The 16,043-nt window shown below is 46.2% G+C and overlaps 1 protein-coding gene across 1 annotated transcript; it reads left to right on the top strand.

Annotated features, from left to right (window-relative positions):
* Positions 1-327: 327 nt before the first annotated feature.
* On the top strand, positions 328-15,050 carry TMED6 (transmembrane p24 trafficking protein 6). The gene is made up of 4 exons (XM_077451088.1): positions 328-573; positions 9,131-9,257; positions 12,639-12,790; positions 14,525-15,050. Exons 1-4 carry the CDS (start codon positions 373-375, stop codon positions 14,756-14,758), a joined length of 714 nt encoding a protein of 237 aa, XP_077307214.1. The 5' UTR covers positions 328-372; the 3' UTR covers positions 14,759-15,050.
* The last annotated feature ends 993 nt before the right edge of the window (positions 15,051-16,043 follow it).

Raw genomic sequence — 16,043 nt, 5'->3', positions numbered from 1 at the left:
ACCATTTTATTCTACAGGGTCTCTGCTTAAAAAAAAAAAAAAATAAGAGAGAAAATATGTTTGGGGGGTTCTAAGTAATTTTCTAGCAAAAAAAATATAAGTTGATTTTTACATGTAGGAGAGAAGTGTCGGAAATGGCCCAGGTACGAAGTGGTTAAAATGATTCAATATGAGATCTGTACACTTTTTAGCACATTTATTACTCCGGTTTTAGTAAATACATTTCCTTACACTTTTAGTTCTACTTCTTGTACCCGGCTCTAAGCCCTCTCATTGCTGAGTCTTGGCTGGGCTGCCCCTCTCTGGTTAATGATTTGCCGAGGTCGGCTCTGGGATCCAGCAGTCACTCGTCTTTCTCGGCTCGCACACATCATGCTCCTCGCGGTCTTTCTCTTCTTGTCCCTTTTTCTCCAAGGTTTGCCGCAGAAGACCGAGCCGCTGAGCAGCGCCAACTCCCAGCCCTTGTTCCGCGGAGCAGACCGCTACGACTTTGCCATCTTGGTGGGACCGGCGGGCTCAGAATGCTTCTACCATTTTGCCCATCAAAGCAGCTATTTCTACTTCGGATACGAGGTGAGTGAATGTCTCCAGTATTTTATACTGATCGGTTATTCTGTGACAAATCTGATTACATCTGTCGTTGATTATCAATTAATATTCCAGTAGGAAAAACAATGTAACATCTGCTTTTGTACATCAATTATATTTTTTAAAAAAATATGAAGAAAAATATTGCGCTAACCTAAAAAAAAGTGAAAAGCAGCTACACACGAATGTGACCAAATTCATATACAAACAAAAAGCTACAATGTAGCGCTAAAAAACTTCTATTGATAGGATTTCATATCTTTTATATCATTCGGCCTCAGGCACTTGTCTCCACATATGGTGCGACCATATAACCGATGACCAGATGTGCTTTCCCACTGGTGCTTCTCCTCTTATCCAGGATACCGGGGTCTTCGTCTGAAGTGAGTCACTGCCTTTTAGCCACTAGCATTACACTAAGACCCCATTCACACCTGGGCGTTTTGTAGCCCTACGCCTGAAGCTACAAAACGCTGGAGGGGAAAAAATGCATTATTCTCAATGGAGATGGTTCACATCTCCACTCCATGTCGCCTGAAGCCCTACGCCTGAAGCTCAAACAAGTTCCGGACCCTTTTTTGTCGCGCGAATCGGGCTGATTTGGGCGTTTTCATTCCCATAGAAACTAATGGAAACGCTCGATTCGAGCGTTTAGCGCGACAACGAGCGTTTCTATGGGCGTTTTGACGCTGTATCTGCTCAATTCTTAACATTGGTGACCTTTTGCCCTGCACAAATTCGCGACAAAACGCGGCAAAAAACGCAGTGAATCGCGGTAAAAACGCTGCAAATCGCGGTAAAAAACGCCGCAAAAAAACGCTTGAAAAAGCTACGCTCAGGTGTGAATGCAGCCTTATGGCGAGATACTTGCACCATCACTGGTCAAGTAGGTATAATTTCTAAGTGACATTGTGTACATGGAGCTCAGATTTGGCGGTGGATCACAGTGGACCCACATCGGTCAAATACATTTTGGCCTTACTAGATAGCCTATGGTGCAGCCATTCTCAACCAGGGTTCCTGCAGAGGTGGCAAGGGGGTCTTCTTGAGCTATGGCTAACTGAGGTCCCATGTGATGGCACCTGAATAGTTCCAGATCAAACACCTCTCTGCAGAACCAGATCTAGGGGGAACATTCTTCCCATTGACCACCGCCAATGGAAGGAACTTTTCCCCAAAGACCACCAAAGGGTTACCACCAAACAAAGGTTCCAGAAGACCTAAAAATTATGGCAAGGTTTCCTTTGGGAGTAAAAAGGTTGAGTAAGGCTGCCATGGAAGCTCCCCAAAGGGGGTCATCAAAACAAATTCATATAACCTTATATAAAAAAAATGAACTTTTTCCCATAGCACACCAATGGACTAATTTTAGCCGGGGTTCCATGAGACCAAACGTTTATTGCAAGGGTTCTTTTCGGGGTAAAAAGTTTAAAGAGGCTGCGATAGAAGTTTCACGAAGCTGTTGTTGACCAGGGTTTCTCCAGAGGTGGCGAGGGGCTTCTTGAGCTGTGGCTAACTGACCTCCCATGTGATGGCGCCTGCATTGGTTCCGGGTCCAACACACCACTTGGCAGAGCCAGAGCCATGACGGTAAGGGGGAGCATTCTTTCCACTTACCACCACCAATGGAAGGCACTTTTCCCCAAAGACCACCAAAGGGCTACCACCAAACAAAGGTTCCAGAAGACCTAAAAATTATGGCAAGGTTTCCTTTGGGAGTAAAAAAGTTGAGTAAGGCAGCCATGGAAGCTCCCCAAAGGGGGTCATCAAAACAAATTGTGAGTGTTAAGATTTTTACTTTAATAAAATTCATATAATGTTTATATATTGGTGTATTGTCACAGAAACCGCCGGGCGGCCATCTTGCTGCTCACCGCATGCTGCCACCTACTGTCCGGAGGACCTGTCGGCAATCCCACATCACTGCATGCATAGTTAACCCTTTATGCTACCCAAAACTTGAAATAATTGTTTTGGCTAGAGGTACACTTAAAAAAATTCTAATTATTCCAACTTGCATACAAATTCAACTTAAGAACAAACCTACAGAACCGATCTTGTTCATAACCCGGGGACCATTGTTTGTGTCATTGGTAGGATTTGTGCTCCATCATTGGTGTCATCTATAGTAATTATGCCACATCGTTGGTGTCATTGGGAGTAATTGTTCCCCATCATTGGGAGGAACTGTGCCCCATCCATGATGTCACTGGGCACCATTGTTGGTGTCACTAGTAGGAACTGTACCCCATCATTGGTGTCAGTGGGAGGAACTGTTCCCATTATTATTGTCATTGGGAGGAATTGTGCGAGATCATAAGTGTTGTTGGGCCCCATTGTTGGTGTCACTGGGGGGGGGGGGGGGGGGGGGGCTGTGCCCCATTGTTTGTTTTATTGGTAGGATTTCTGATCCATCATTGCTGTCATTTATAGGAATTATGCCCCATCGTTGGTGTCATTGGGAGTAATTGTTCCCCATCGTTGGTGTCATTGGTAGGATTTGTGCTCCATTGTTGGTGTCATTGGTAGGAATTGTGCCCCTTTTGTTGGTGTCAGTGGATGTAAATTGTGCCCCAAGGGCCTGATAAAAGCAAGCAAAGATCGGAACTGTGGAGACCCCCTGATCTAGAGCATCCACATTTTCTTATGGTTGTTATGACTCTACAGTCGCTGGGTTTTGATTGCAGTGTTACAAAAACTCCGGTGATATATCGCTTTCATCAGTCTCTAAATGACATTTCTAAGACGGGATACATATATAGGCGGGACACGTGTGTGTGTGTATGTATGTATGTGTGTGTGTGTATATATATATATATATATATATATATATGTGTGTGTATGTATATGTATATATATATATAATACACACACGACACGTATAGGGCGAGAGTTCTGGAACTGTAAAGGAGGGAGAGACCTTTTCTGTAGAAGTTTGTGATGACGATGGTATTGCTGGGAACACAACATCTGCTGCCAACCCAAATTTCCTTATCACCTGCAGCAAGGTGACCTCCTCCTCCTCCTCCTCCTCCTCCTCCTCCTCCTGCAACCGTCCCCCACAACAAATACAGGTCTGGGCTAACGTAATCCAAAATAACTAGTAAGGGTTTCTTTATTATGAGCAACACTTAAAATTAAGTTTTTTGGTTTTTTTTTCTTGTAATACTGGAGATCTTTAATTGCCTTTAAAGGTGATCTTTGAGTTTCTGATATGTTGCTGTACCTTTTTAAGAAGGGGGGGGGAGGGGGCTGCCTTCAGGTAGGTGAGCCTGCTCTGAGGCTAGGTTTACACTTGTGCATGCTCTGAAAAGTGATCCACAGTAGATCGCTTTTTAGAGGGTGCGGCTAAGGCTAGGTTCACATCCATGCATGTGCGGTTGATGCAGTTTCCACACCAGTGGAAACTGCAGGTGACTGTGACCCATAGGAACTAATGTTAAATGGACTGAAAAACACATTGGTGTGACCCTGGCCTTAGACACATTTCACCTTTTCATGTGTCTTCAGCCACGGAAGAATTTACCCCCTTAATGAACAGGCCAATTTTTGCGATATGGCCCTTCGTCAGCTTTAACTGACAACTGCGCGGTCGTGCGATGTTGCACCCAAACAAAGTCAACGTCTCTCTCCCACCCCTCCACAAATAGAGCTTTCTTTTGCTGGTATTTGATCGCCTCTGCGGTTTTTATTTTTTGCGCTATGAACAAAAAAACGCCAACAATCTTGAAAAAAAAAAGTTTTTTACTTTCTGCTATAATAAATATCCAAAAGAGATATATATATATATATATATATATATATATATATATATACATACACTTTTTGGAGACCAGTGACATTATTACATTGATCAGTGCTATATAAATGCATCTATCAATGTATAAATGACACTGACAGGGAAGGGGTTAACACTAGGGGGCGATCAAGGGGTTAAAGGGGTTGTAATCCCCCGTGCATCCTATGCATTAAGGTGAAAAAACACCTGCCAGTCCCCCCGTTTTACTTATCTGAGCCCCGTAATTCTGTTGTTGGTGACGAAATCTCCCTCTCTCCACGGGGTCCCGGCTCTTGATTGGATGGATTGATAGTAGCGCAGCCATTGGCTCCCACTGCTGTCAGTCAAATCTAATGATGTGGGTGCCGAGGCCGAGTCCGGCATTCATGTCTGTGGACAGAAATGCTGGACTCGGGAGCGCGCCTGCAAAGATAACCCCCCTCGGGAAAGTGCTTCTCTTAGGGGGTTAGCTGATGTGGGGAGGAGCCGCCGGGGGACCCCAGAAGAGGAGGATCGGAGGCCACTCTGTGCATGTGTCTTCAGCCACGGAAGAATTTACCCCCTTAATGAACAGGCCAATTTTTTTGCGATATGGCCCTTCGTCGCTTTAACTGACAACTGCGCGGTCGTGCGATGTTGCACCCAAACAAAGTCAACGTCTCTCTCTTTCTGTCTGTGGACAGAAATGCTGGACTCGGGAGCGCGCCTGCAAAGGTAACCCCCCTCGGGAAAGTGCTTCTCTTAGGGGGTTAGCTGATGTGGGGAGGAGCCGCCGGGGGACCCCAGAAGAGGAGGATCGGAGTCCACTCTGTGCAAAACAAACTGCACAGCGGAGGTAAGTATAACATGTTTGTTGTTAAAAAAAAAAAACGATCCTTTACAATCACTTTAAGTGTGTTCCCTAGGTGTGTTCTAACTGTGGGGGGGGGGGGGGGGAGGGGGGATAGGCTCACTGGGACATGACAGAGATCGCTGTTCCCGATCACTGGAAACAGAAGATCTGTCATGTCAGTAGGCAGAACGGGGAATCGCTTTTACACTGGCAGTTCCCCTCTTCTTTATTGCACTGTAATTTTGTTTGTTTGTTTTTTTTTCTCCCTTTTTTTGCATTGCTAACAACTTTATTATACAGCAGGTAAAATAAGTACTGAACACGTCACCATTTTTCTAGGTAAATATATTGGTAAAGGTGATATTGACTTGAAATTCCCCCCACATGTCGGTAACAACCCAATCCATACATACAAAGACACCAAAACAAATCCCTTCAGAAATGAAGGTCTGTGTAATAAAAACGGAAGGACGCAGGGAAAAAAAGTATTGAAAACATAAAGAAAGGGAGGTGCAAAAAAGCATGGAAAGCCAAGACACCAGCTGAACTGTATCGGTAATTAGAAAGCAATCCGGCCCCTTGTTAGTGCAAATTAATATCGGCTGGTTCAGTCTCCACTGATGGCCTATAAAAAGGTGTCTCATTACCGAGGTGTCACACAAAACATCTCATGATGGGTAAAAGCAAAGAGCTCTCTGGAGACCTTCGCAAACCTTAATGTTGCAAAACATACTGATGGCATTGGTTACAGAAGGATTTCTAAACTTCTGAATGTTCCAGTGAGCACTGTTGGGGCTATAATCCGGAAGTGGAAAGGACATAATTTCACCATAAACCGGCCACGACCAGGTGCTCCTCGCAAGATTTCTGACAGAGGAGTGAAAAGAATTATCAGAAGAGTTGTCCAAGAGCCAAGGGTCACTTTTGAAGAGCTTCAGAAAGACCTGGAATTAGCTGGTACACAATAAGTAAGGCACTTGCCCGCCATGTCCTGTATCCACGCTCGCAACGCAACCCTCCACTGCTGAAGAAAAAGCACTTTGAAGCTCGTTTGAAGTTTGCTGCACAACATTTAGACAAGCCTGTGAAATACGGGGAGAATATAGTCTGCTCAGATGAGACCAACATTGAACTCTTTGGATGCCATAATACACCCCATGTTTGGAGGCGACATCAGCCCAAAAAAAAAAAAAGTTTGGAGGTAGGAACATCATGGTGTGGGCGGGGCTGTTTTTTGGCAAAGTTCATATCATTGCAGAAAGGATGAATGGTGATAAAAAATCTGCTGCCATCTACCAGGATGATGAAGATGAAACGAGGGGAGGACATCCCAGGCGGACATCTCAGGAGGACATCCCAAGAGGACAGGAGGACATCCCAAGAGGACAGGAGGACATCTCAGGCGGACATCTCAGGTGGACATCCCAAGAGGACAGGAGGACATCTCAGGAGGACATCCCAAGAGGACAGGAGGACATCTCAGGAGGACATCCCAAGAGGACAGGAGGACATCTCAGGCGGACATCTCAGGTGGACATCCCAAGAGGACAGGAGGATATCTCAGGAGGACATCCCAAGAGGACAGGAGGACATCTCAGGAGGACATCCCAAGAGGACAGGAGGACATCTCAGGCGGACATCCCAAGAGGACAGGAGGACATCTCAGGCGGACATCCCAAGAGGACAGGAGGACATCTCAGGCGGACATCCCAAGAGGACAGGAGGACATCTCAGGAGGACATCCCAAGAGGACAGGAGGACATCTCAGGCGGACATCTCAGGCGGACATCCCAAGAGGACAGGAGGACATCTCAGGAGGACATCCCAAGAGGACAGGAGGACATCTCAGGAGGACATCCCAAGAGGACAGGAGGACATCTCAGGAGGACATCCCAAGAGGACAGGAGGACATCCCAGGAGGACATCCCAAGAGGACAGGAGGACATCCCAAGAGGACATCCCAAGAGGACAGGAGGACATCCCAAGAGGACAGGAGGACATCCCAAGAGGACAGGAGGACATCCCAAGAGGACAGGAGGACATCCCAGGAGGACATCCCAAGAGGACAGGAGGACATCCCAGGAGGACATCCCAAGAGGACAGGAGGACATCTCAGGAGGACATCCCAAGAGGACAGGAGGACATCTCAGGAGGACATCCCGACATCTCAGGCGGACATCTCAGGTGGACATCCCGACATCTCAGGCGGACATCTCAGGTGGACATCCCGACATCTCAGGAGGACATCTCAGGTGGACATCCCGACATCTCAGGAGGACATCTCAGGTGGACATCCCGACATCTCAGGAGGACATCCCAAGAGGACAGGCGGACATCTCAGGCGGACATCCCGACATCTCAGGCGGACATCCCAGGCAATCATCCCAAACACAAAGCCAAGAAAGAAAATAAATCTGCTAGAACGGCCCAACCAGTCACCTGACTTGAATCCAATAGAAAATCTATGGAAAGAACTAAAGATCAGAGTTCATAGAAGAGGCCCACGGAACCTTCAAGATTTGAAGACCAAAATCACACCTGAGCAACGCATGCGACTCGTTTCTCCATACGGAAGCCGATGTCTTGAAGCCGTCATTACCAACAAAGGATTTTGTGGCGAGTATTAAATACATTCCAGTTGGCAGGTTCAATATATTTTTCCTGTGTCCTTCCGTTTTATTACAGAGAACTTCATTTCTGAACGTATTTGTTTTGGTGTCTTTGTATGTATGGACTGTGTGGCTTGTTACTGGCGTGGGGGAAATTTCATGTCAATATCACCTTTTACCAATAGATTTACCGAGAAAAATTGTGACCCGCTCAATACTTATTTTAGCCGCTGTATATCCGGTTCCCGACCAGCACACGCCGATGTACGTCGGGAGAATGGCACGGGTAGGCAAATGGGCGTACCTGTACGTCCCTTTAAATTTGCTGCCCTGCCATCACGCCGCTGGTGGCATGCTTGCGTGCTGGTCGGGACCCCTCCGGTCGCGGGTCCCGCGGGCATACCCGCGAGTGTCTCACGGGGCAGCTGAACGAGGAAATGCCATTGTAAACGGCATCTCCCCATTCTGCCTAGCAACTAGTGACACTGATCTCTGCTACATGTGATTGGAGCAGAGATCAGTGTTCACTAAATGAAAGCCCAGCCCCCCACAGTTAGTAACACACCTCTACACTGCCACCCACTGGTTAACCCCTTCACTGCCAGTGTCATTTACACAGGAATCACTGCATTTGTATAGCACTGATTGCTGTATAAATGACAATGGTCCCAAAAATGTGACAAAAATGTCCGATGTGTCCACCGCAATGTCGCAGTCACAATAAAAATCGCTAATCGCCGCCATTACTAGTAAAAAAAAAAAAAAATTATTAATAAAAATGCCATAAAACTGTCCCCTATGTTGTAAACTATAACTTTTGCGCAAACCAATCAATAATCGCTTATTGCTATTTTTTTTTTACCAAAAATATGTAGAAGAATACGTATCGGCCTAAACTGAGGGAAAAAAAAGTTTTTTTTATATTTTTGGGGGATATTTATTATAACAAAAAGTAAAAAAAGAATGCGTTTTTTTTTTTTTTTTTTCAAAATTGTCGCTCTATTTTTGTTTATAGCGCAAAAAATAAAAACCGCAGAGGTGATCAAATACCACCAAAAGAAAGCTCTATTTGTGGGGAAAAAAAGATCAGTTTTGTTTGGGAGCCACGTCGCCACGACCGCGCAATTGTCAGTTAAAGCGACGCAGCGCCGAATAGCAAAAAGTGGTCTGGTCTTTGACCAGCAAAATGGTCCGGGGGCTGAAGTGGATATACAAATATGCAAATCTATAGAACGGGGTGGTGCTCCATTGATAGAAGATGGTAATAATAAGATAATACTTGTGTATGATGCCAGCTGGACTCGGTGTTCTGGTTTCCTGCAGGTCCAATGGACATCTGGAGTCATGCAGGACAAGAAGGTGTCGGCTTCAGTCCACAATCCGCAGGGATTTCTGATTGAGACCTCCAATGACGAACGCGGACAAATCAACTTCATGACCAAGGAGACGGGTAATTTATTTATTACGATTGTTTTTCTTCCATAGAAAAGAAATGAATCTGGATGGTGCTTGGTGACACCCAAAGCATGATATATGACTAAAGAGACAAAGAATGAGACTTTCCAGGTGACGACCACTGAGGGAAAAGAATGTTAAATCATAAGAATGAATTTATTGCATCAACGTTCAAATGCACCTCGAGGTACAATAGGTAAAAGCCAGGGATTTTTTTTTTTTTTTGACCAGGAACGCGGGGGAACGCAGTTCCATCACCTCCAACACTGAATGCATTTTATGGCATGGTGTGCTGGAGGGTCAGTTGATGTGGGCTGCTGGGGAATCTATTGTCGCTGTGGGAGTCTATTGTTGCTGGGTAGGTCTGTTGTTGGCTGGCAGGGGGGGATCTACTATTGAGGGAGAGATCTATTGTTGCTTTCTGTTGGAGCGTCTTATTGATGCTGGCTGCTGGGAGATCTGTTGTTGCTGCTGGGGGGTTCTATTATTGCTGGGGTAGTATTTTGTTTTCGGGGGGGGGGGGGGGGGGGGAGAGAGTCCATTGTTGCTTGGAGGGAGTCTGTTGCTGTGTGGGCTATATCCATTGTTGCTGTGGTGGGGTCTGTTGTTGTGGGAGTCTATTGTTGCTAGGTTGTATTTTGTCACGAGGGGGTCCATTGTTGCTTGGGGAGGATCTATTGTTGCTGTGGCGGGGTCTATGAAATTCCATACAAATTACTTAGTAGCACAAAATGATACTTTGTTCTGGTTCTGTATTCTTTTAAAGGGGCGGTACTAGGAGGTGGGTAGGGGGTGGAGCCAAGAGACAGTGCTCAGAGGTGGGTAGTGGGCAGAGATTAAGGTTGGCTCAGAAAGGGGGAGTTCCTGGCACCTATTCTCTAAGGAAAAAAGGCCCTGGTAAAAGCAATGTATGTTCCTACAAGCACATGTAAATACCCTGCATATCGCCTCACAGCATCCCATACAAATCAATAGCTTTTCAAGCATTACATAAATATAATAAATCCATTTCTGGTTCCTCACTATGTCTTCTGGGGTACCAGTGGGATATTTGACAGATGTGCGGTTGTATCTCAACGCGTTTTACAAAGAGGAGCTTCATCAGGAGGGCAGGGAACAAAAAAGAGAATTGATATCGCACACTGCAGGAATCCCGGGGAAGAGAGACCTAGAGCCCTGGACGTGTCAAAAGGCACCCCCTGGAGCCAGTGGTGGCCTGTCCATTACACCCCCCCCCCCCAATCCATGTGTCCAGTCCCCTGATCTACATACAGGGCAACGGACCCATGGATTCCAATGGCGGGGGGGGCGCGTTTTTTATTTTAATTTTTTAAGTGTGCGATTAGAGCCAGAGGCTCTAATAGGCTTCAACAAAGGGTGGGCTCGGGGCGCAGTTTTCTCTATTGCTATTTTTACACTGATGCTCCTCCGGGCCACTACGATTGGCCGAAAGGAGATCCGATTGGCTGCCAGGAGGAAGAGGGAAGAGAGGCTGGGGAACAGAGACCCACCCGGAGAGAAGCCGCCGCCCGAGTGATGGGGGTAGGTGCTGCCCCTGACTGACCGAGGGGGGGGCCTTCAGTGTTGTCTGTGACCTTACTGTGGGGGGGGGGGGGTTGGGGGGGGTTTGGAGCGGCAGCGGGTGGAGTTTTTTCATTTTGGATAGAGTAAGGGAGGGTTATTACCCATCAGATTTTTTTTTTTTTTTCTTTCACCGATTGCGGTGATTTCCCTTCACTTCCTGTCCCATAGCCAAACAGGAAGTCAAACCATTTTGAAGTCCATGAAGATTTACTTTGAGACTGTTTTTACTTCCTGGGACTTTAGTGAATGAATGAAATACTTGTATAGCGCACAATGCGAACTGAATCGCCTCTAGGCGCTGTCTGTGTTAGTGGACTTTAACAATATATATGATCTTTTTCACTTTATATGTATACTTTCACTTATTGATATAGGTGTCTTTAAAGCGGAGGTCCACCCTAAAGTGGACCTTCCGCTCATTGGAATCCTCCCCCCCTCCGGCGCCACGATCGGCACCTTTCAGGAGGGAGGGGGGGTGCAGTTACCTGGATAATCCAGGTAACTGCACCCACTTCCGGGATAGCTCTCTGCGGAAAGGGGCGTAGATCTACGCCCCTTTCCGAAAGTCCCCCGCTGCCTGCTGGGAAACACACAGATCCCAGAGGCAGCGGGGTCCATCCTTATTGCGAAGCGCGACTCGCGCATGCGCAGTAGGGAACCGGGAAATGAAGCCGAAAGGCTCCACTTCCTGATTCCCATACCCAAGATGGCGGCGGCAGCACCCGAGTGACGATCGAGAGATCGGCTTCGGGTGCCGACATCGCGGGCGCGCTGGGCGGGTAAGTGTCACTATTTTAAAAGTCAGCAGCTGCAGTATTTGTAGCTGCTGGCAGCTTGGCTGTGTTCTTCACAGGAATATTATAGTTTCGCTAATTTGCGAATTCACTATATATTTTTTAATATTAGCGCGGTTTTTCCCCTTTGTATTAGTCATGATGTCATAAGCCTACGCCAATGACCAGAGAAGAAACAGGAAGTGGGCTGTATAAGGGATTTACTGGCAGAAAAAAAAAAAAAAAAAGTTTTACTATCCAAAGTTAAAAACGACGACAACAACAACAAGGGCTGAAGATTTAATAGATGGAAAGATGAAAAAAAAAAAAAAATGACTGAAGGTTCCGCTTTAAGATTTGACACTAGATTGCTTCCTCTTAGACTTAAAGCGGAGGTCCACCCTAAAATGGACCTCCGCTCATCGGAATCCCCCCCCGGCGCCACAATTGTCACCTTTCAGGGGGGAGGGGGTGCAGTTACCTGGATAATCCAGGTAACTGCACCCACTTCCGGGATAGCTGTCTGCGGAAAGGGGCGTAGATTACGCCCCTTTCCGCAAGTGCCCCGCTGCCTGCTGGGAAACACACAGATCCCAGAGGCAGCGGGGACCGTCCGGATTGCGCCGCGCGGCTCACGCATGCGCAGTAGGGAACCGGGAAATGAAGCCAAAATGCTCCATTTCCTGATTCCCATACCCAAGATGGCGGCGGCAGCACCCGAGAGACGATCTAGAGATCGGTTTCGGGTGCCGACATCGCGGGCGCGCTGGACAGGTAAGTGTCACTATTTTAAAAGTCAGCAGCTGCAGTATTTGTAGCTGCTGGCTTTTAAAAAAAAAAAAAATAAAAAAAAAAAAAAAAACGCGGAGTCCCGGCGGACTCCCGCTTTAACACAAAATCAGTTGTCTGTTCTGTACATCATAGTGGGGGAGAGGATTGTGTTTCCTGAGATGCAGTACAGGGGGGGGGGAATTCCACGTCTGATGATTGTACAGTGAAATGTTTTCTCTTCTTCTCAGGATTCTATCAGCTGTGTGTTAATAACTGGCAGAACCACTTTGGCTCCGCCCAGGTGTACCTGAACTTTGGGGTGTTCCATGACGGGGAGGGAGCTGAGCACGCGCCTGAAAACCACCATCAAAAGTTAAACGACACCTTGGCCACCATTGAGGTGAGTTCCGCCTTCCCTGCTCTATAGCCAAGTTCTTTTTTTTTTTTTTTAACCACTTGCCTACCGGGCACTTTCTCCCCGGGCCAGTTTTCAGCGCTGTCACACTTTGAATGACAATTACACGGTCATGTAACACTGTACACATATGACATGTATATACATTTTTTTTTTCACACACTAAAGCTTTCTTTTTGGGGTATTTAACCACTTACCACCCGGCCACTGCATATGTATGGGCGGGTGCTCTCTCCTAATTGGACGTTCAGGAACGTCCCTCAGAAGGAGGGGGATCGTGCGCAGCCCCGATGCGCTGGTGTCACCCAGACACGGCGCATCTCAGATCGGCAGGAGGGGCTTTGTAATTGGCCCTCCTAATCACATGATGGCCGTGTCCAATCACAGACGTCATGTGATGTAAACAGAGAGCTGGTTGCCAGGCGATCGGCTCTCCTCACACAGTTAAAGAAGAGAGGAGTGCAGATCGCTGCAGTCAGCTGGTGATCAGTGAGTATGAGATGTTTGTTTTTATTTTTTTACAGCTTTTTATCACCAGCATAGTAACACACAGCGTAAAACACAATGGGGGTTATTTACGAAATGCAAATTCATTTTTCACTTCAAGTGCAACGTGCACTTAGAAGTGCAGTCGCTGTGGATCCGAGGGGGACATGCAAGGAAAATAAAAAAACAGCGTTTTAGCTTCCACATGTTTTGGATGATAAAATCAGCAGAGCTTCCCTCCATTTCAGATCTACCCCTCAGATTTACAGCGACTGCACTTCCAAGTGCACTTGTAGTGCAAAATGAATTTGCCTTTTCATAACCAACCACCAATGTCCAAAAACACACCTGTCCCAATGATCACCTGCGCACATCTGTACATGATCATTTGCATACATATGTCCGTGATCACACAAACCAATTATTATACACTTAACGGGATATTTTTTTTTTTAAACCAAAGACATGTAGCAGAATACATTATTGGATTTCTTTTAAAATATATTTTTTTTTTCCCCCAAAAAAAATTTCCGCTCTCTTTTCTGCTTATATGTTAAAAAATTAAAAACAAAGTCGTGAATAAATACCACCAAAAGAAAAAGCTCTATTTGTGCGAAAACAAAATGATAAAAAAAAAAATTAATTTGGGTACAGCGTAGCATGACTGCGCAATTGTCATTGAAAATGCAAGAGAGCTGAAAATTGGCCTGGGAAGAAAGGGGGCAAAAGAGCCCGGTATTGATGTGGTTAAAGACCACTGGGGATTTATTTATTTATTTTTTTGCTAAAAAAAAAAACAAAAGACCGAAAATTTTCATAGTTTGTTCGAAAATGTTGCAAACGGGTAATTTATCCCCTTCACTGATGTGTGCTGATGAGGTAGGCACTGATGGTGAGGCTGCACCGATGGGTGGCACTGATTTGCATGAGATTAGCAGCACTGATGGGACCGATGTCCCTGTAACAGAAGTCCCCCCTTTCTCTTCATGCTGCCAGCTTGAGGAAAAAATAAATAAAAAAGCCAATGACCAGCTTCTGTTTACTTCTGTGATCAGCTGTCATTGGCTGACAGCTGATCACCTGGTAAAGGGCTGTGAGGCGATTGGCCAAGTCCAAAGCACGTGATTATCACAGAGCGTGCCGTAGGGGGGGCGCACCAGATCATGGGAGGACATCACTGGAATATCAGCATAGCATTGTACAGCCCCCTGACTTCCAATCTTCTCTTTTCAGGCGAGCTCTCAGGTGGTGTTGGGTCGCATCCTCCACATGTGGCGTTATTATACTTTTGCCCGCATGAGAAGAGGCTCCGATTACTACAGATTGATGTCCAACTACCACTATGTGAACTGGTGGTCGGCGGGGACTAGCGTCCTCATCGTGGTCTCGGGGGTCCTTCAGCTCTACTTCTTGAAGCGTCTGTTCAATGTCAAGACCACCACAGAGACACAGAAGCCGCGGTGCTGACGGGACGCAATGCCGCACTCATACACAACGCAATCTGGGAACTCCGATGCGCCGATATCATCCCAACAAACGTCATAAGTAATCCACGGAAGCCGATTCATACCAGCGGGGGCAGGGAGGGTCAATAGGAGATTCTTCTACATGCTGGAAAATCTCTCTGGGTGACGGTCCTCCCGTTATCACAAGCTGGGCCTATGTTTAGTGTATTTGTCCCGATCAAAACCATCGATCTGCGTTAAGCTGTGCCTTTTCCTATCAAACAGATTATTACTAATAAACATTTTATAAGCTAGGTTGTTTTTTACATTAATTTTTTTAAGAGACGTTTGTTTTTTTACATTTGATGAGCCAAAATGAGAGGTTTCTAGAGCTGACATTTCTATTCTCCATTCTGTATCAGGCTAGCCATTGATTTGTGGGAGGTTCTATAAAAAGGTGTATACTTGCTGTCCCGTATTTTCATGCGCATGTTGCACAGAAGGGTTTTGTGTTTTTTTTGTTTTTTTGCTTCCCCCCTCCCTCCCCCCCTTCCTCTGTATCACTGGTGACATTTGCTTTGATACCAAGCCAGGGATAAGCAATTAGTGGACCTCCAGCTGTTGCAAAACTACAAGTCCCATCATGGGAGTCATGCTTGTGGCTGTCAGAGTCTTGCTATGCCTCATGGGACTTGTAGTTTTGCAACAGCTGGAGGTCCGCTAATTGCATATCCCTGCATTAGGGCCTTTTTACACATGCGTTGAAAAGAGGCGGTTGGGCCTGCGTTTTTTTTTTTTTTAAACACTTCCCAAATGTCTCTCCAAATTCTTACAATAGGGAGTGGAGATGTTCACACTGCAACGTCAGCATTGCTGGGAGGCAAAAATAACAATACCTGCAGAGATTGGCAGCTATTGACACTGCAACTGCCCCCATTCACTTCTATTGAACTGTTCCTATGGCTTTTAAAGTGCAATTACAAAGCTTCAAAAAAGTGTTTTTTTTTTAACAAGGCTTAAATGGGGGGGGGGAGGAAATCACACAAGGTGTGATTGAGAAGTGTTGGCTGACAGAACATGAACACCTGTACAGCACATCCTAAATGCTCATTAAAACGCTATAGGTATGCTGCCGTATTATGCCGCTTTAAAAACAAAAGTGTGAAAGAGACCTTAAAGTGTTTTTTAAAAAGGGCTATATTGGGTCCCCCCCCCAAAGTGCCACTATAGCAAGCAGCTTGCCATGGGGGCTCCCAAGCCACTGCTCTGTGTGACCATTTGCACACAGCCGTGGCTTGCTCTCTCCT

This window comes from Lithobates pipiens, unplaced genomic scaffold (genome assembly GCF_037356315.1).
Source record: "Lithobates pipiens isolate NorthernLeopardFrog02 unplaced genomic scaffold, aLitPip1_a1.2 Scaffold_10, whole genome shotgun sequence".
NCBI classification, from domain to species: Eukaryota; Metazoa; Chordata; class Amphibia; order Anura; family Ranidae; genus Lithobates; species Lithobates pipiens.
Note: the sequence above shows the minus strand (reverse complement) of the source record. Positions and strands in the feature narration are given on the sequence as shown.